This window comes from Anser anser, assembly GCF_964211835.1.
Source record: "Anser anser genome assembly, chromosome: 3".
NCBI classification, from domain to species: Eukaryota; Metazoa; Chordata; class Aves; order Anseriformes; family Anatidae; genus Anser; species Anser anser.
In genome coordinates, this window is record NC_139722.1 from 98,763,664 (window position 1) to 98,783,963 (window position 20,300).

The following is a 20,300-nucleotide window of genomic DNA, read 5'->3' on the forward strand; positions in this document are numbered from 1 at the left end:
CTGTAGACAATCAACTGATCTGCTAGTGATCTAGTTCACGCCTAAAGCTCAGGTTTTGAAAATTGTCTTTTCCTGCAAAACTGGATCATAATTTCACCCATTCAGCCTCACAAAAACATACCAGGACTTTTCATGAAACTGACTTTAAAGCATATATCTAGAATGTAGAAAACCTGAATTCATTTTTTTCTACCTCTGATGCATTCTGGAAAGATTCAGTCACCTACTCAGATTTGAGAGCTTTATAAGGTAGCAAGGTGCTTAGAAGTTATCACTGTGATGCTGATTTTCTCTTGTGAAGTTAGCTCCTATACTTCTGCAGAACGAGGTGCTTTAAGTTATAGTATGTACAAAAGAAATTCAATTAAAGACAAACTACAGCTTTTGATCAGTTTTGCATTAATTATATCATGGCGACAGAACTTTATCAGAGTTAGCTCTGTAATGACCCAGCAAAGTTTCTTAGATCAAGCACACTCCAAGCAAACACAGCCATACTGATTGCAAGGTCAATGTGATTTCAAGAGCATACTTAGCCACTTCTGTAGTGTGTGCAATCCAAACTTATGAACCATCAAGCCCAAATTAGCTTCCTAAGTAACCTGAATTGGCAGCCTTGTTGTGTGCTTCCCAGAAGTGGGAATGGTAAGTTGTAGGAAGTTAAACTGCATACAGAAAGATTTATTGGCTATGTCTGTACTGATAAATTAAAGAATGTCTGTGCTTGGAACAACTTGATCTTCTAAATATTGTTAGAATAACCCCAGTATACTTTTTGCACAAGCCAGTTAGCACTATTCCAAGCAATGCCCAGGAGTTGGCATGGGCCACAAGCAGACAGTTTTAATTCACCAACTGTACTTTGCAGGCTGAAAGGATTTAATTTTGTTAACATAGTCTGATCACACCAACAAAAACCTTGTCACTGTATGCATGCAGTAGCTCCAGCTCCGTTTTGACCTTGCCAGACATGAGATTACTGCATTCAGCTACTGCTTCTCCACCATGCTCTAAAACAGGGTTTGTTAGCACAGGGATGGTGCTGAATGTGGGACTGGACCTCTCCTTCTGAAATCTCATGCCCAAAGTCCAAAAGAAGAATCTGTTGGCTCTCAATAGGCAGAACAAATTTGGGAGGGTGAACAATGAGCTAGTACTAACAAGACCATCTGTAACCAAGCTGTTTCCATACAGATGGGCCTCTTCGCACACTCTGCATCTCTGCTAGTAACGTCTTATTACCTCATTGACAATGCAAGACCCAAGTTGTTTCTGTGCGTGTAGTGGTACTAGTCTTACTAGTCTTAGCAGCAGTTCTGGACATATAATGCTTCTGACCTGTTAAATTAAACAGATAAACCTAAAATATGAATAGATTGTGTTTATATAGATGTGCATTTGTATATACACATATATGAAGATATACAGCACATATACAGACAATTAAATAGAAATTATATGGTAAAATAATGAAAAAAACTTTTAAATTATAAAAAAGAACAACTTCCAATACCCACCTAATATGAGATAAAAACATTTTGTGCCTTAGTTTTAGCTTAAATTTGACAGCAGAAATAAAGCTGCACAATAGAATTACAGCCCATGATTGCCTGGTCCAGCATTTTGTTATCCAGCGTTCTAAAGAAGATAACGTTTATGTTACAATCCTCTTTAATATATGCAGCTTTTACCAGTCTTTTTTGCAGTCAGAGGAATACTACTCTGGTAAGTGCTTGATGTGCTTAGGTCAATCCCAATGTATTTACACGTATTACTGTGCTATTGATGCATCATAAATGAAATACAGAAATATACTGGACATTTATCTACAGGAATAGCATAACATTAAAAAACAGAACACTGTAATTTCTAAACTCTTCTGTTATTTTTGTTATGGGTGAAAAAAAAAGAACACCTGAAAACAATTTCCCAAGATCCAATATCCCTGTTTGACTAATGTCACAAGAACCTCCCTGCAGAATGGTCACACATCTTATCTGAACTCGTCAATGCTCATTTTCAGAACGTATTGTGTAGCTGTTCTTGCTGTGTATGATGATCTTGCCCTCTGCTTCCTCAGAACAGAACAGTCATTAAAAGCAAAAACAATAACAACAAAAAAACTTTGCTTCCTGGAAGACAATAGGGGCTACAGTTTATGATGACTGCATTTAGCTGAGTAGCATTATCCCTGAAGAGGTGAATAGTTCTGTAACTCAGCCCACCTTGTTGCATTTTTTGGTTTTGCTTGGGTTTTGAAAGCCATTTACTGCAACACACTGAGAAACAAAAGATAAACACAGTTAACTCAGCCATTCTTCATGGTACTCTGCTTCTGCTGGATCTCTCTTTCACATACTTTGTTTACTTCTTGGGTTCAAAGTCTTCCTCTCTTTACTTTTTTTTTCCTTTTTTTTTCTCATGCATCACTTGGCTCACTCACCCTTGTACCTTCACAGCCTTTGTTGTTTTCAGTCTTCAATGATGATGTTTCAGTTAAGAGCTCACCAAAGTGTAGATCATGCTGAATGTAAAAGAAAGACACAATATGAAAGTATCCTTTTGAGGCATACAGAGCACTTTGATTTTTATAACTCTTTACTGTCTGTTCCTCAGGTCTGACTGTAATGGCCTATGCCTTCCTTTGCATTACTTCCATCTCTCTAAAGCATCTTAATTATGGTGCATTCAAGATGGGTATCAAAAAGCACTCAAGAAATAACAAATTCATTAGTGACATCCTACTGCACCACCAGCTGTGTTTGAGCTTATTAAAGTGTGGTCTGATGTCTGAATTTGAACAGTGGAGAAACAAAACCATTTTGCTTTAGCACATTTGATCTTTAAAACTTCAACCAGCAACTCTCAGCAGGGCAGGTATGGTTTCCCATGAAACTAGACTGTTTTCTTTCCTTTGGAAAAATTCTACGCAGTAGAACAAACAAAATGCAGACAGTAACTGGAGTGGATCTGTATCTATTAAGGGCAACTTTGAAAAGTGAAGAAATCATATTGTTTTTACTGCAGTTCTAATTTTCATAATACTCAGGAAAGCACAGCAAAAGTGATTACAATTAATAGTATTTTATTTAGGACCAGGCGGTGAACTTTGGCTTACGTGGCCACATTTTAGAATGAAGGGAAACACGTCTCAGTACAGCAATTTAGTCCCAGCAGAAATGCTAGATGACACCACACAGCTGTCTTTGATAGAGTCTTTTAGCCTACAGAACATGGGGTTAAAATGTTTCTTTCTCTATTTGTGCCTCGCCATCTCCTCTTGCCTCTGCAATGAAGTCTGGCAGGTGAAGACACTCAGCCCAAACACACAGAGCTCCTGGATGCAAAGTTCCTGCTTAGATTCTAATGCCCCATCCACCTCAGTTAGGCACCTACCAGATTCTGTGGGTCTGGTCCCTTCTACCTACTTTTTTCCCCTCCCAGATATGCACACACACACACATACATGTGCACATGTGGCCAGAAAACTTTGTTGTCAGTGGTATTTAAAAGTAACATTGAGAAACATCAACCTGCAGCAATGACTCCTGAAGGTAAGATGAACAACAGAACAAATAACATACCAGTGATCAAAGGAGAAGTGACATTTATCTTTTTCTACCAGTGTACAAACCTACCTTATAGAAGGACTACTGCATGCAGTTCCGGCTTGAAGAGGTGTTCTATGCAAATACATTATTAAAGGAGTAGAAAAAAGGCATCTTAAAAACAACACCTCCATCTAAACTGTGTTATCCTTTGTTGTCAAGTAGTTTTATGGTGTGATTACAGGGGTGACTAAAAGCACAGGAATTCTGCCAAAGGTCTTAAATATGTTCCTCACATATTCTTCCACTGGACATTTGCAACTGTGCATTAAGGACATCTGACAACTAAAAGGGGCAGGGGAATGACTGGGGTGCAAATCTCCAAGAATGTCCTTCATAGAGGGTTTTGTAGCACACACAGGCTTAACCTCATCATGAAAGGGAGGTCTGTAGGAATGACTGCAAGCATGGTGCATCCAGCATGCCTACTCACCATCTACCTACTCATTTGCTTACTGTCTTGAGCATCACTACGCAGGCAGCCTGTGAACTGCCTGTGAGAATATGCCTGGTGAACCTCTCCTGTCAGACTCAGCGCAGTCTGGAAGGCATGCTTCCAGCCTGAACAGCCTGTGATGCTGCAATGGGAGATAGTTTTCAGGTACTGCATTCAGACTGGCTTATAGAGACTGTGGGAAACACATCAGTAAATGCTCTGTAATGTGCTAAATTCTATGCTAGCAAGTTGTGCCAGTGCACTGGTTAGCACCGGGGGACATCATACTCTTTTGAAGCATAAGAAAAAGAAAAATCACAACAGAGAAATTGATCCTAAAACTGTACATTATAATATTTATTTGATATAATGTCATATCACAACACGTATTCTTTCACACATCCTAAGAGACTATGCAGAAGAGCAAATTTTTTTTCCCTTGGGTTGGTCCTTGGGCCTGGCTCAGGCTTGAGATAAATGCTTAATATTCTGTACTGAACTGTTCACAGATTTAAGTACGTGTTGCTGTAAGCGGGTATGCTTTCCTGAATCAAGATCAGAAGCAGTTTTGTAGAACTAAGGAAACAAGCCCATTTTTTTCATCCATTCCTAAATGCAATTTCACATGTCAAATGAAAAGCAGCCGCTATTTCCTTAGCGAAATGACCAGACTTACCAGTAAAGATAGTAGAAGAAAGAAAGGAGATAGAAAGCTAGCTTACACCAGGCCTCTTTTTGACAGTAACTCAAGGTATCTGCATTCATGACTGCGGGTGGATCATACGCTAGTTCTGAACTATCTGCTGGGCAACGAAAATACCTGAAAGAGAAGGAGAAGACATCTGAAATGACTCTGTAACATGCTGAATTAAATATGTCCTGAATTAAATATGTCACTGTTCTGATCACCATCTCAGAAGAAAACAGTCTTCCAAGATACAGGAGGAATTTTCCTCTCTTTTTCAAGCCCCTGTTTCTGGACAGTGTTAAAATCAGGATGCTAGTCTAAGCAGGCTGTTCTTGCAGAACAAGTGATTCATGAATGCAGACTTTCTATACTCTGTTAATTTTTTAGATTGAAACATTCCCCCTGCCTATATAGTTCTTTCTAGCTTACTCACTAAAAACTTACATATTGAGTGACAATATGTAGCAGTCTGTGATCACAGCATGGAGGAAGAATTACTGGGCTTTAACTGCATCTACACAACTGATTTCAGATATGATGAAAGGTGACAACCTCAACCAATTTACAGCTCAGTTTCTCCAAATCTGAAAAGGAAAAAGGCAATGTGGAGTAACATAAGAGTTGGCTGACTAGTGTTTTCTACACATAGCACTGCTTAAAAATATATTATCTAAATAAATTTTATTGCAAAATGTTTTACTTCTTACATAGGAGACACTTTTAGTTATTCTCAGTAATGACTGGATGATTGAGAAAATCATGAAATCATGATGAAAGGGTTTTGTTGTTGTTGTTGTTTTTTTTTTTTTTTTTTTTGCAAGGGAGCTTTTGTCTCAGTTACCTTGCAGCAAAAAGCAAAAGCAAACCACAAAAATAAAAGCCTGAACACAGTAAATGAACTGCTTTAAGATTTGCACAAATCAGATGAAATATTGTTATTTCTATTGCTTTGAAATGGTAATTAACTACTGAAAATTTCTGGGATTGCTTACAGATGGATAAACAGATATATGAACAGATAGATATAAAATCCCCATACAAGTCACCAGCTGCAAACTTTGAAATCAAAAGTTCTCCTAATAATCTTGCCTTCCTCCTTTCTTCCTTTCTAATATTTGTCTCATCCACTTACAGTCTCTAATAACACTGCAAAGCTTTTACACCACAGGTGAAATCTTTACTTAATTATCTTCATTGGAATGAAGGTATTACACAATTATCTTCCCATGGTTTTGTGTAGAAATTTACACAATGAACCCAAAACTGTCTGTGGCTAAAACAGCAAAAAAATGATGTGGTAATTATAGCAATACATATGGAGAACCACAGAAGTATATCCAAAGAAGCATATCCATTATTTCAAGTCTGACCATTTCCAGCTTGTACATAACTCTTTTTTTTTTAATTTTCAAAACAATATTATTGTCACACTTCTATTGTTAACCTTTGAAAAACACCATAAAACACTATTATTGCACCTAACAAAACAGCATTCATAGCTTCCCCCCATTAAACTTCCTGAGAACTTATGCTGTCACTCTAACTTCAGGATGATACACTCTACCATATGATGGTGCATTACTACCAAGTTTTGCAGAAAACAATGTAAAAAAGCTACTACTTTTCAGTTCCTAGCTAAAGTACTAGTACTGGCTTCTTTACAAAATTATTCTTCAAGCTACTTCACAACAGTAGCTGCTTCAAGAGTCTCTTAGCAAGACTTCTCATGCAGAACATACATTCTCTACTGTAGAGCAAGAAGCAACTTACTTTACAACGCAAAAACATGTAAGGATATCAGAGAAGATGAGAAGCAAAATTCTCTCAACTTTCCCAGTCTCTGTACCATGAACCCAGTGGAAAGGTTTCCTTGCCAGGGCTGAATGAATAGGTACAAGATCTTTTGGACATGAACTGTCTTACAGCTCCTAGCCTGTGAAGCATTTAGTGCCTCACTGAGTTCAACTTCCAGACTCCAGCTCATTTCAGGTCAAGTTTTTATTTGGTTGTGGTGATGGCATCCTCACACCACTGAGATCATCTAAGTGGCTATTTAAATGTGGCTATTTAAAGCCACATTAAGATATTATGACTTTTCCCATCTAATCATGCACAAAAAAGTATATATTATTTTTTTTCCCTGGAAACTTAAATTTTAGCTGCTTTTAGACAAACACTTTTAGGCCTTTCTCTTATCACTGCAATTCATAGTTCATACAACCTTCATGGGGGATGAATTGGCAAATAAGGCTAACAAGCAGTCAGCATATAAAGGGTGGGCTTACCTCCAGAAGTGATAAAAAAGCAGAGGAACATTTAACCCCAGTGTGAGCCATTCTTGGGCACATAAAAACATTATGCAGAAAAGGCTATGGATAGAGTATTCCGGCAACACCAGCTAAAAGGAACAGAAATAACAGATGTCAGTAAAACATCTTTGTGATTTTAGTCGTTAGTTTTGCGGAAGACAAACCATCTCTGCAAACCTCCAGCGTGTCTGTCCCCAGACATACCTCAGTTGACAGACAGCGTAGCTAAGAGCAATAAGCATGAGACACAGTGACAGGCTTGTCCTGGTTCTAATCCTGACTGTACACCAGGGGCTTGTTGAGAGGCATGGGACAAATCTTTTGCTGTCTTACTGGGTGCTCCACATTTCTGTTTACAAAATATACATTATATTACTGCCTACCTCACAGAAGCACTGTGAGACTAAGTGAGAACATTTCTATAAAAGAGGTCTTAAAGATATGTTTTATTACTGATGCATTTGAAAAGAAAATAATTAACCCATTATTGAAGCTTCACATCTACATTGCAGGAGTATCCTTGGTAAAATAGAAGGCTACTTCTACCTTTCTGATGTGTTATATACACCTTAAAGATATCAAATCCATTACGAGGTTAGCGTTGTGAGCTAAAACTCACTAAGACAGGAAACTCACTTCCTTGGTAAATCCATGGCTCCCCACAATACTTGTTTCAGACCAAGATGATTCTTTCTATTAAAAGAGAAAGTGAGTGGGCAGCTGGCAGAAACAGAAATTCATGTGATGTTGATTCAGAGTAGTTATTTCTAAAGGCATCTTACTTTTTTCACTCTTTTCCCCTTTCTTAGCTGGCTTTCTTCTATAGTTTTCTTCCAATGCCTTTTCTCAGAAACCTGTTCTTTTATGTCTTTGTTCAAGTCATGAAAGAGACTAACTTCCAGCATTATATATTTCTCAAAGCTAGACAATCCCATACACAGTTCTTCTGCATCCCTTGATGTGTCTTGAAGCCACATCAGCCAAAGTTACACCACAAAAAGCATTTGAAAGACTTCTTTTGATGTCAATGCATTTTTGTCTGTCAAATGGGTAAAGTAAGCCCTGCTACTAAAAACAACGAAAAGCCCGCTCTACAGCTAGTCCCAGCTCCTACCTACTCCTGTACAGCTGTGCTGCAATGAATTCAATAGTTTTATGACTTCTTCTACCTCACATGGAACAAAATTTTTTCACTTTCATTTACCTTCACTGCTTGAAGTAGTTAACACATTTGGATATCTCTATGTCTATGTCTATGCCTTCCACTTAAGCATTCTCAAAAGCTTATCTTATGGGCATGACAAATCGTGATACAATTACATAGTGTAGATTCCAGATGGCGGTTATTTATCACTGCTGCATTTTTTTTTCATTTTCAGAATGTGATTTACAACATGACTATAACCTTTACCAAGACAATGATTCATCCTTGCCACAAATTGCAGATAAGAAAGGTCTTAATGTTGGATGTCTACCCACTAAGCATCACAGCACCTAAGAGCCTGTTACCTTCGTTATCACACACTTGATTTCTGATTCCAGTACAGCCCACAAACTTAGCAAAAACACAACGCTGGTGTTTGATCAGGGGACTGGCTGGTAATAACAGGGAAGGAAACCCATGGTGGAAATTTATGAGGAGCTTAAAAAACAATGCAAAACAAAACAAAAATTCAGCTGTGAAGCTAGAAAGGAAAGACAGGAAGCAGTGGAGAACAGACTCACTTTCCAGTAACAGTTTCCAGTGTCTATTAAATCTACCTGTACTTTTGACAGAATAACAAATTGGTCATTTTGTCACCCTTGTCTTGGAGTGATATTTTTGCGTGGACATAAATAAATACAGGATCAATGCTGATCACAGTTTCTGAAGAGAAATCATGGAAAAAAACAATCAAACACCAGCCTGCAAGCCAATTATAGTTTATATTCAAGTGATTTAGCCAAGAGACTAAATCTAAAAGTGAGAGAAAGTGAAAGCATAAAGCTTATAAAGACACTAACAGCAAGGCTTGTGAGGAATAGTAAACTGAATAGATGAATAACTACAAAATCAAAAAACACCCAAACCAACAGTGCCTCAGTTCTTGGCTGGAAGGATTATCCTGCAGTTTGACCCAAATGTCCTCTGAAACCAATGGAAACTTTCAGTGAACTTTAGCAAAAACAAGATTTGGCTCCTGGAGGGAAGGAAGTTGGTTTAGAAATAAGCAACAGTCAATCCTTATCATTTCTGCTGAGGTGGTCCATTACAATAGAAATTTATGTGATATGCAGAGCCGTGCAACAGGAATCAAGATTTTTTTATTCATTTCTGGGACAGCATATGAAATTGTCAGATGGTAAATATGTTAGGATATAAACAGTATGATTCTATTTTGAACCAGGAACACTCTGATTCAGATAACAAACTTCTTTCTGACACAGGTCAAGATAAAGTCTGCAGACAGCTACAGAATAGAGTTGGAGGGGAAACTGGCAAAGAAGCCCAGTTCTCTAAAGCTGCAATTTGGTCACCTTGAGCCCCAAGCTAATGAATGGCTTTACAAATTACAAATTTACAATTACAAATTTATCACTAGAAATTCTGCTGGCTGACATTTACCTGTGGGAAAGCATGGAAAAGCCTGAAAAGGCAGTCAGTTTCCAGACCAAAATTCTGCTACTCACAAACATCTTTCACTATAATGTAAGCAAGGAAAAAAAACTACTATACATTTCTATGTATGCTCTGATGTGTATAATTAAGTAAATATTTATATCAGGAAACATTAAAAATCCTTATTCATAATCCATAATTTGCATTTCAAATGTAAAGTCTTAGGTAGATACCATATCATTATCATCCCACCATTAATTGGGGATAAATGTTTTCTCCCTTATTGCTTTCTGGAATTCAGGTGTTCTTCATCCAGCACAATCCTATGATGTGCAATTGAATTAAGAACCATATGGCATATTTGAGGAAAATGGTCTGAAAAAAAACCTGCCATTTAAGGGGAGATGTTTGTAGGAGATGAATGCTTTCTCCAGCCTCAGTTACCTTCAAAACTAAGTTAAAGGCAGTCATATCAAATACAAGCAAACTTTACTGAGTAACTACCAGCATGCCAGTGGTCTTGTTGCCCCTACAGGCAGGACTCAGCCTTGCCAGCCATGCTTCAGGGATTGTCTGGCTTGATTTAGTCATGATCTTTCTTTCCTTCATTTTACTTAGAAGTGTTGGGGAAATGCTTTAATCTACAAGTGCTCTAGTGCTGTAAATCAGCAGCCTTGGCACTAGTTCTGCTTAAAGGATCTTTTCAACGGGTAGTGGTACAGTTCTGGTCTTCTTCCTTCTTGCATTGTAATAGAAATGATAAAATTGGGACAATAAATGAAAGCAAAGTTAATTCACACTGTGAATTGTGGAGAAGTATATTATTATTCACTCGCTTCACTAGTAAATTTCAATTTGCAGCTCTGGAAGAAGGAGGGGTGGGAGCTGCCCAAGTATCCGTAACTAATACCTGCTTGTGTTAGAGGTTAACTGCCAAGTTGCCGTAAAATATCTGCAATTTATAATGTTTATTAAAGGAGAATGAGGCTCTGGGTTCCTATTTTAGATGTGATTATCTACGGAAATTCTTTATTTTGTGTACCTAGTACTAATAATTAAGCCATGAGCTTTATCAAACATGTACTTTCTTACTAGATTTACCAAGATGATCAAGGGACTGGAGCACCTCTCCTGTGAGGAGAGACTGAGAAAGCTGGGACTGTTCAGCCTGGAGAAGAGGAGACGCAGGGGGAAACTTACCTATGTGTGTAAATACCTGGAGGAAGGGTGCAAAGAAGATAGAGCAAGGCTCTTTTCTGTGGTGCCAGGAATGCCAGGACAAGAGGGAATGGGCACAAACTGGAACACAAGAGGTTCCATCTAAACATCAGGAAGCACTTCTCTACTGTGCAAGTGACAGAGCACTGGCACAGGTTGCCCAGAGAGGCTGTGAGCAATGTTCAAAAGCTGTCTGGACATAGTCCTTGGCAGCCTGCTCTAGGTGTTCCTGCTAGTGCAGGGTGGGGTGGACCAGATGACCTCCAGAGGTCCCTTCTAACCTAAACCATTCTGTGATTCTGTGATTAAAATTCAATATATCCTCATACACAGTAGTACACACATACGTGCACATGTAGGTAGTTTCTAATTCCAAAGAAAATAAGTCAGGCTTTGCTGTGTGTAGACACCAAGGTTTGGCTGAACTAAAGCATGGGAAAATGAAAGCTGAAGCTAACACCTCTCGGCAGCTGCTTTGTGTTTATCGGACTACAGCGTCATCTGAAGATCTCAACTGCATAAGAACATCTCTCAGGAAGCTCAGTCCAAAATCATTTTGTTCAGTTTCCTATTCCCTGAATATATTCTGTTGTTCTTCTACAAAAAAACAATCACATCTTTTCCTGTAAGTACTCTTTCTCCTTATTCTGTTTATTACATATGACTACCTTCTTCCCAAATGCAATTTGCTCTTACAGAACACTATATATCATTTTCTCATGGAATGACTCCTACAGCTTGGCTCACCAGTGAATACGGCACATAAAATACCTCTCAGAAACCAAAACTGGGAAGATATAGCAGCATGAATAGTAATCAGTGCCCTTCACCAGTGCAATTACATTCTCACACTACATAAATTGTAACAAGTGAATCAAACTGCTTTCTCAGTCACTGTTAAGTAACTAAAACATCAAGAACTCATACTCCTGTCAAGCATTTTGTTTAGGTCCAATACCCCTGAATGCAAAACAATAATAATAATTCTCACAGAATCACATTTTTTTTCTCCAAGAACTCTCCATCTATGTAGCCTAGCCTCCATCCTGTGTCCCTACATTTACCATTGTACCCGTAGATTGGCAACCATTAGACAAAGTAATGCTGCCTTATCACAGTAGTTAGTGCTGCGGCAACCTGCTTCTGCCCAAAGATGCAGCTTCTACAGCTTGTCTCTAGGGTCATCAGCCTATCATCTTTATCATCAATCTGTTCACTGGAACAAGTTTCCCAGAGAAGCTGTGGATGCCCCCTCTCTGGAAGTGTTTAAGGCCAGGTTGGATGAGGCTTTGAGAAACTTTGTCTAGTGAGAGGTGTCCCTGCCCATAGCAGGGGGGTTGGAACTAGAGGATCCTGAAGGGTTCCTTCCAAGTCAAATCATTCTATGAAGTGGATGAAAGAAAAAAGTTTTTCCACTGCGGGGCATGAAGAGCATCAAGGAGTACCAGTCAGTAAGGCAGATCTGCTGTGATCTTAGATGTGATATCTTCACAAACTTTTTTTTTTTTTTTTTAAAGTTAATTCAGAACCTGTAACAGAAGCTGGGTTAGCAATCCTGGATTGTGAATCTCAAATTCTGACAACACTGACATGGAACAGGGTAACAAATTCTTTCTTGCCCTAACTCACTCCTGTGTTTCAGATATAACCACAGAGTACAGTCCACAACTGGGTTATTCAAGAGCTCATTCCATCTTTACCTGTTCTCCTGAGACTGGTGAGAATAACAATTAGTACCACAGCTGCTCATTAGGATCTAGAAAACCAGCACCTCGTTTCACAGATAGGTCAATGAATGCAGAAATCTCAGTGATCATTAAAATGAAGCTCAGCCATCTGCATAGTACAGGAAGGGCCCTCAGGCTTTCTCCTTGGGATCTGCCTAAAATTGACAGTTTTGTAAATACTGAAAACTTGCTGTTCACTAAAAGGCTGTTTCCATATCTGGATTTTAAAGGCTGTCAATCTGAGGAAGTAGATTTGATACAGTGCAGAGCTGGTAAAGAAGATTCCTGCCCTGCTATCCTAACAGTTTTATTGGAAACTTCAGCATTTGAATGCAAGGTAGGACATTTAACTTCCACCTGAAACAGTTTCCATTCATATAACAGATAAGACGTAAAATAATTTCACTCTATTTTTAGCTATTGTAGTGTGTGGTTTTTCTTTTGGTAATTGCAAGGAGGCTTTATAGGGTCTGAACCTGACTTAAGTACACAATGAACATTCTACTAAACATAAATGAATTTTGATTTAACCCCAATTCCTTTAGTTTCATTAAAATGTAAGTATTTATTTATTGCATACCAAATTAAAGAAAATATGGTCCATTAGGAAGTCATATTTTGCCAGTATCTTCACCACAGCTCTGAGAGGCAGATACCCTCAGCAGCTGATAATTCTCTTTTACGCGTACATTACAGACAACTGTTATTCATATACATTTTTGCTGCATCTTCAGTCTTATTCTACTGTTTCTTGTGATGTTCTGATACTGTAAGGGCATATGCTTACATATCCTCCAAAGCAGTACTGGAAAGAAGTTGAATTGTAATGGTTGTCTATTACAGGGTAATACTTTTTTACCACTTTGATGATTAACTAAACTTTTAAAATATGAAATTAACAGCAAAATACAGTTGGTTAATCTGAAGTAGTTTTATATGTAAATATTTTCTTGAGCAATAACATTAAGAGTAAACATGCGTATGGATATATCCAAAGGATATATCAGTTTTCATCAGGCATTGCACTGGCAAATCTTACTTCCTCCCTGGAATAAAAAGGGACTAAAGGCCAAACTATGACTGAGGCTTGCAGTAGGCTTACAACTTTCCTTATCATCCAGTGCTGCTTTGAACACCTGTGCAGGCACAGCAGGATATAGCTTTTCATTATCCCCCATTGAGTGCACAGACATTCTTAGGTAATGATTACTAAAAATACAATTACTATGTTCTAACATTTGAAAAATGCTGAATTCAGGAACTTGTAAATTTGACTAAAAATAGTGCTGGCAAAATTCACATAATAAATGAATGACACAATGCACATAATAAATGAATGTCAGTAGTGAATGAATTGCCTGCCAGAAATACTATACTTCCTCTAAGTTCTTAAGTCCTATATATTTCCTTTTCCCAAGTATCACTCTCTATTCTAGTCCTTTAAGATGTCATAAGTGGGATACTTCAACCGAGATTGCAGCAAATAAGTTTATTCATCAAGCTAAAAGCACAAACAAAAAGGAGCCATTCCTACCATGGTATTGCATGCTGACTAGTATTCATACAACAGGAAAAAAACAAAAACAACAAATAAAAACAAACAAACAAAAAAATAGGGGACAATTCTGTGTATGCTGCAAATTTATTGCAAGTTTCTGGGAAAATCATTTGTCCCTCGTATTTCAGGATGCAAACAAAACTCCACCCAGGCTTGCTGATACAAATGTGAATCTCTGTCAACATGTAAACTCCATCCTCTTTTAGGCAAGCTGCAGAAAACAATTAAACCAACATAGAGCTAGTGAATGTGTGTGATATTTCAGTTCAAAGTATTTTATTTGCTTTTCCTATATCGCTACTTCCCCTGCCAAGCTGCATTATTCTTTCCTTTGCCTTTGGAACCTGAGAACAGCCCCACTATTTAATAAACAGTAAATTTTAAGTTTATCTCATGCCTCTTCTAACAAGAGATGCTGTAGCAAAATTGTTTAAAAATAAATCATCCATAAGCCATGATTTCCATAAACTAAAATCTGTTTACTAATACATTTTTAGCTAACTTGAAATTTTGTTTAGAGTGTAAAAAGTTACTCGTTCCTAATGTAAAAATACCTTGTCAATGACTCTGAAGGCCAGAAGAAATCTAACTTTAACATGTAACAGCAATGCAGCACTATCTTCCAAATAAGTACTGAGCACTGAAGTGCACACTTAGCAATTTTCCATCTCTTACACAGATTCTAATGTACTTAAAATATTCCTAGGTCACTTCAAACAAAAGAGATCTTAAGTGAACTTAGTTTTATGAAAGTCGCTGGACTGACAGTCCAAGTCCTCACTGACAGAATCTGCGCAGCATGGCAATCCTACATCCTAACCAATCTGCAGATCTAAATAATGCTTTAGAAGCAACAATAACCTTTATTCCAATGCCTGTGTGCAATCTCTAGAACTTCTTCTGAGGCAGTTTATGAGCTAATAAATAGTAAGCAACAAACATGAAGTCAAACCCTTCCTAAATCCAGAGATATTCACTTTCTGATATAAACCAAATCTGTTTTGAACCACTGGATTGCAGTTCAAGGAAGAGAGAGAGAGAGAGAGGGGAGATGAGGATGATAAAATAATTTTAAGAATACATAGTTTTTACTTAAATCACTTCATATACAGCAATGCCCTCTTGGATACAAGTACAAGCTTCTACATTGCACTGAGTCATAGGGAGACAAAGTATTGAGTATGTATCTGGTCAGTGCAAAATGTTTGCTACATACATAATTCTATATTCATTCTTCAGAAGTTACCCACACTATCTCTTGATTAGGAGATTAGCTCCCAGTCACTCAGTAAGAAGGGTCTCCTGAAAGTTTTCATACTGCCTAGATAATTAGTCAAACTCAGCAGTTCCATTGTATTGATGTGGTAAGAAAAGAGAAAGCATTAGATACATCAAGAAATACAATATGCATTCAGAAGACAGTAACAATGATGAAGTCCTTGGTCTCTAATGAAAGCAGACAAAGTTCATGTGCTCCATCACTGCAACAGTCACTGTTAATGGACAAAATGTCACGTGGTGCCATTTTTTGTTCCCTTTGTGATCTTTGTTACAGCAGCAATCATCAGAACTCTGGACACATGAGCCTCTTTGTCCTGTGAGGCACCATACCAGTACTATTTCCACAGCCAAAATACCTTTTGACTAGACAAGTCTGTTTTCCTCTCAGATAACACATGCACATAGTCTTCAAACACAAAATGCTCACTATTGGTTGGGAGGTGCTGAATATAATGCATAATGTATGCCACAAACCTGGTGTGTAGCTACCCTGCAGAGGCCGTGCAAGTATCTTTTGCTTAAACTGAGTTAATCCTCTAGTGTGGCTATACTAAAATGTTTTTGGTGATTTTTTTCCATCAAGTCTAACCAAATGAGGCATTAAAACACCTTTACTGAAGTTGTTAAAAAAAGAAAAAAAAAAAAAAAAAAGAATACATATATATATATAGTACTATGAAAGGCACAACTATTGCTGCTATTCCTCCCCAAATTTATTTTGTAACAAATTGGCCTATTGCTGTAGCCTCTCATAGATGGATTTGTTGTTTCAAAGGAAGTATGATTCCTTCTTACATACAGATGGTTACACACCACTTTAAAAATCCCATCAAATTTGCTGAATTTATTTATACAGCCTTACATTAAGCATTTTAATGAACCATGCAATAGGCTTACTGAAGTACCCTGCTAATAGCTATCAGCATGGTGACTGGCTAAAAGAATGTAACAGATCTATAAAACCCTAAATCCATGATGAAACAATCAATCAACATATGCAGAAATACACACTATAAATCTGAGACATTATCTCAGGCTTGTTAGTGACCACAAAGCAAAACAATGGAAGAAATGATTAATGTAATAACCAACAAATTTACCAAGAAGAACAGAATATGAACAGTCAATTGAAATCAGCTACCGTGACACCTGACACCCTTCCAAGGGCTACGTCCACTACAGCTCCTGCATGCAAAGAATGTTATGAGCTACTGGTTGGTGAAGGTCTGGAACCTAACAAAGTTCAAGTACAAAAATTATTTCATATAACAATTGCTCTAGTGCACATTGGCCAATCTCCTTTGTCCAAACTATGCAGAAAGATGCCAGCTGAGTAAGGATAAACAAGAAAAGATAGGGCTACTTACTAAAAATGCTGACTTGCCATAATATTTATCTACATGTGAAGCAGAACCTCCATACTCAGAAAATTATGTTTTCACTCATTAAGAAAATACTAAAACCAGATACAAATCTTGTTTCCTCTTAACTGCTCCAGAGAACTCAAAGATTCACAGAACAATTTATTTTTATTTCTTCAAGATCTGAGTATGTGCATTCAATACTGACAAACAGGCATGACACAGACACAGCATCAAGTTTTGTCTTTTTTGACCTGCTCCAAGTACAGTTGAATCTATGTCAAGCTCAAGAATCTGATTACTTATGCCTCTGAGTTACTTTTATTTTCATACATATAAGTTATTCTGACTTTTTCTTTTAAACAGAATACTTACATATGAAAACATATCTAAATAAATTGTACACAGAGACTCAACTGTTTGGAATTATACATTATGCTCACTAAGTTTTACTTTTTACTTACTGTATCTCAGTCTGAATTGAATGCCTTCTGTAATTGCTCTTTAAGGTAACATTGGTTTGATAAATAACCAAAACCTGTAAATACAGTGAAAGATGATTTTGATATGTACTAGGGAGTATACTATGGAATATAAATCGAAAAAACAGATGCTGGTTGACAGCCAGCTGAACATGAGCCAGCAGTGGGCCCAGGAGGCCAAGAAGGCCAATGGCATCCAGGCCTGCATCAGAAATAGTGTGGTCAGCAGAACAAGGGGAATGACCGTCCTCTTGTACGTGGTGCCGGTGAGACTGTACGTCAGTTACTGTGTTCAGTTTTGGGCCCCTCACTGCATGAAGGATATTGGTCTTTTTATGTATAATATTGGTGAAGGATATAGGTCTTTTCCATCCTAAATGATTCTATAATTTTATTTTTGCAGAGCTGTAAAAAACAGAATTGCATCTGGTAAACACCACAACTACTGAGTACACGATACATTTCCACCACTAGTACCCTAGATCCGGCTCTACTGGAAATCATAGTGACAGAGGTACTAGAAGAGACCAAGCATTGGCAGTCATCAGCCTCCTGACTAAAATAGTAGAACTTGCTTCAAAAGGCATTAGGTGAAGAGATTTTTATTTTTAAACACCCAGCTACTGATTTACATTCCACTCTTGTTGTTGCTCATGCTAGTAATGGAGTACTGAACAAGCTGTAAGTTTGGTTATTCAAAAGTTGTTCTTGCATATTTTTTCATCTGCCTATTTTTTTTTATTTATTTTTAGACAGTTCAAGTTCATCGGAAACATCTTTGAGATTAATATCAGCTTGTCTGTCATTAGATTTCTTGATGAATTTGCTCCCTTCCAATCATTCTTTCAGGATGTGTCCACCCCCCCCCCCACAAATGAACTAACAAAGAAAAAAAAACACACCACCACAAAAATAAATATATATAAAAAAAATAAAGGACTGAGCTCTAATACAATATTTTCTTACACTTGCAATTTTACGGATTTCATGATTAACTTAACTAAAATGTTTCCACTACAGTAGGAAAATGAATGAGTCTTTTTTCTACCTCAGTTCCCTCTCAGGTTAGTGCCAGTTTTACTGTTCATAAATCACTTTTATTTTAGTTAATGGTGTTTAAAAAACAAATATTTGCTAATAGTTTGAGAAGGATCAACTACATTGTTCAACAGGGTTTGGCATGAGCAAAGTGAAGTCTGAAATACATTTGCTGGGAATGAAGCAAGTTTAAACTCCTTTGTAAGGATTTATCAGCTTAAGCCAAACATTACCGATGCTGTTGCATATAAGCATAACACTAACCAAAAGTCAATTAAATTTCCCCACAGGTAAAGCAATGCTATTACAATGGTCGATTAATGAAATAGCATTTTAAATATACAAAATTTCTAATTGTCTTTAGTGCTAGAATAAGTACTTCCACCAGAAATCAACCAGGTAGGTAGATCTCTTGAAATACACCTGCAATTACAAGTATATAAGACTGCTGTCTTCATTAATCAAATATGTTTTGATTAATCAAATATGTTTACCTCACCAAAGTGTTTAATCACAAAAATCATGGCACAATATGTCACACCTCAATTATCACACTATTCAGAAGTGCTAATGAGCCCAGGAAGCCTGTACTGATGGCTGGACTTGATGATCTTGAAGGTTTTTCCAACCTAGATGATTCTGATTCTGTGCTGTTCACTGTACTGCTTCCATTAAACCAAGACAGCTCATTCACAACTAGTTTAAATATCTCTGCAAAGCATTGTAGTGCATCATGTAATCACATCCTTAGAGAAACAAAAGCAATTCAGCAAATTCAGCAAAAAAGATAGCACAGAGTCCACAGCATTGACCAATACTAACTTCATTCACATGGGACATATGCAACACTTGTATGACACACCAATGTCTACACAATCAAATATTCTACAACTTACAGCACATGCACATGAAGACTAATATATACTCTAAAGATATATCACTGTACGAAATGAGCTATCTCTATCCTCCTCGTGTGGTGCTGGCTTCAGAAAACAAGTCCTTCCTGTCATTTACTTCAGAACAGACGAGACTTAACCATGGCTATACAAGGTTCATGGCTTCTTTATATATAAAATCAATCATTCTCCAATGACCAGAAGACTTACACTGATCTAATTCTCATTCTGTAGCACCATAAAAACATGGATCTGTTTGTACATGCACGTATATATGCCAGCACTATATTATATATATATATATGCTTCACGTGCTCCCTAAATTGTTTCCATGACATGGAAATATTTTCCTCAAACCAAAAGTCTGTAAGCACCTACCTGCTGAGAGATTACATCCTCCATTCCATTTTGGAAAACTTAACTAAATTATACTGTATCTGGTAACATACCAAGTACCTGGTCACAGTTTGTTAATAATCTTCTCTGAGTATTTTGGAGATAAAATGAAAAATCCATCCTTAAACTCATTAGTATCATTTGTATGGCATATTGTACCCCTATTTAGTAATTCCCATGAGCCCCTTCTAAAACCAGGCTGTAATGGAAACTGAACATATTTTTATAATCTACTTATAGCCTCTTTTTTTTAGATTTACCACAGATCTTCATCATTAAGTTATAATGTCATAAATAGCAATATAACACTATTTTCAAAGCCATTTAAAAGAATTATCTTACTTTATGACAGGGGCAAAAAGATATGCTGCTTTTTCATAGAAGGAGAAACAAACCTAAAGACACAATTTTATAATGAGGGATATATTTAGTGCTTGCAGATAGCATCTTAACTGCTGTCTTCCTGTATCTATACACCATTTTTGCCAGCATTTATCCCCAACAGTTAATACTTTATGCTCTATAGTCTAAAGCTATTTTTAGTGACTGTCAGTTTTAAAGACTACAAATCTCTGTAGTTATTCCACCACCTTCTTCTTGCATATCATCTCTCAATTAAAACAAATGTGTCCCCAAAGAACTTTGAAGACACTGAATTAACAAACTATTTACGAGAACCAGAAGCAAGCCAATCCCTTTTGAA

The 20,300-nt window shown here is 37.3% G+C and overlaps 1 protein-coding gene across 6 annotated transcripts in view; it reads right to left on the reverse strand.

Moving 5' to 3' along the window:
- Positions 1-1,352: 1,352 nt before the first annotated feature.
- Positions 1,353-20,300, reverse strand: part of CNIH3 (cornichon family AMPA receptor auxiliary protein 3) — a 47,024-nt gene continuing 28,076 nt past the window's right edge. For 2 of the 6 annotated variants that reach the window (XM_083828518.1, XM_083828520.1), the window contains exons 4-7: positions 7,678-7,734; positions 7,018-7,130; positions 4,721-4,864; positions 1,358-2,524 (exon numbers count right to left, since the gene is read on the reverse strand). In XM_083828518.1, coding sequence (XP_083684644.1) covers positions 2,497-2,524; positions 4,721-4,864; positions 7,018-7,130; positions 7,678-7,734 — 342 coding nt within the window. In that variant the 3' untranslated portion in view covers positions 1,358-2,496. Of the gene's footprint in view, positions 2,525-4,720; positions 4,865-7,017; positions 7,131-7,677; positions 7,735-20,300 lie in introns of all 6 variants that reach the window. The other 4 variants (XR_014581391.1, XR_014581392.1, XM_083828521.1 and 1 more) reach the window with 4 other exon arrangements.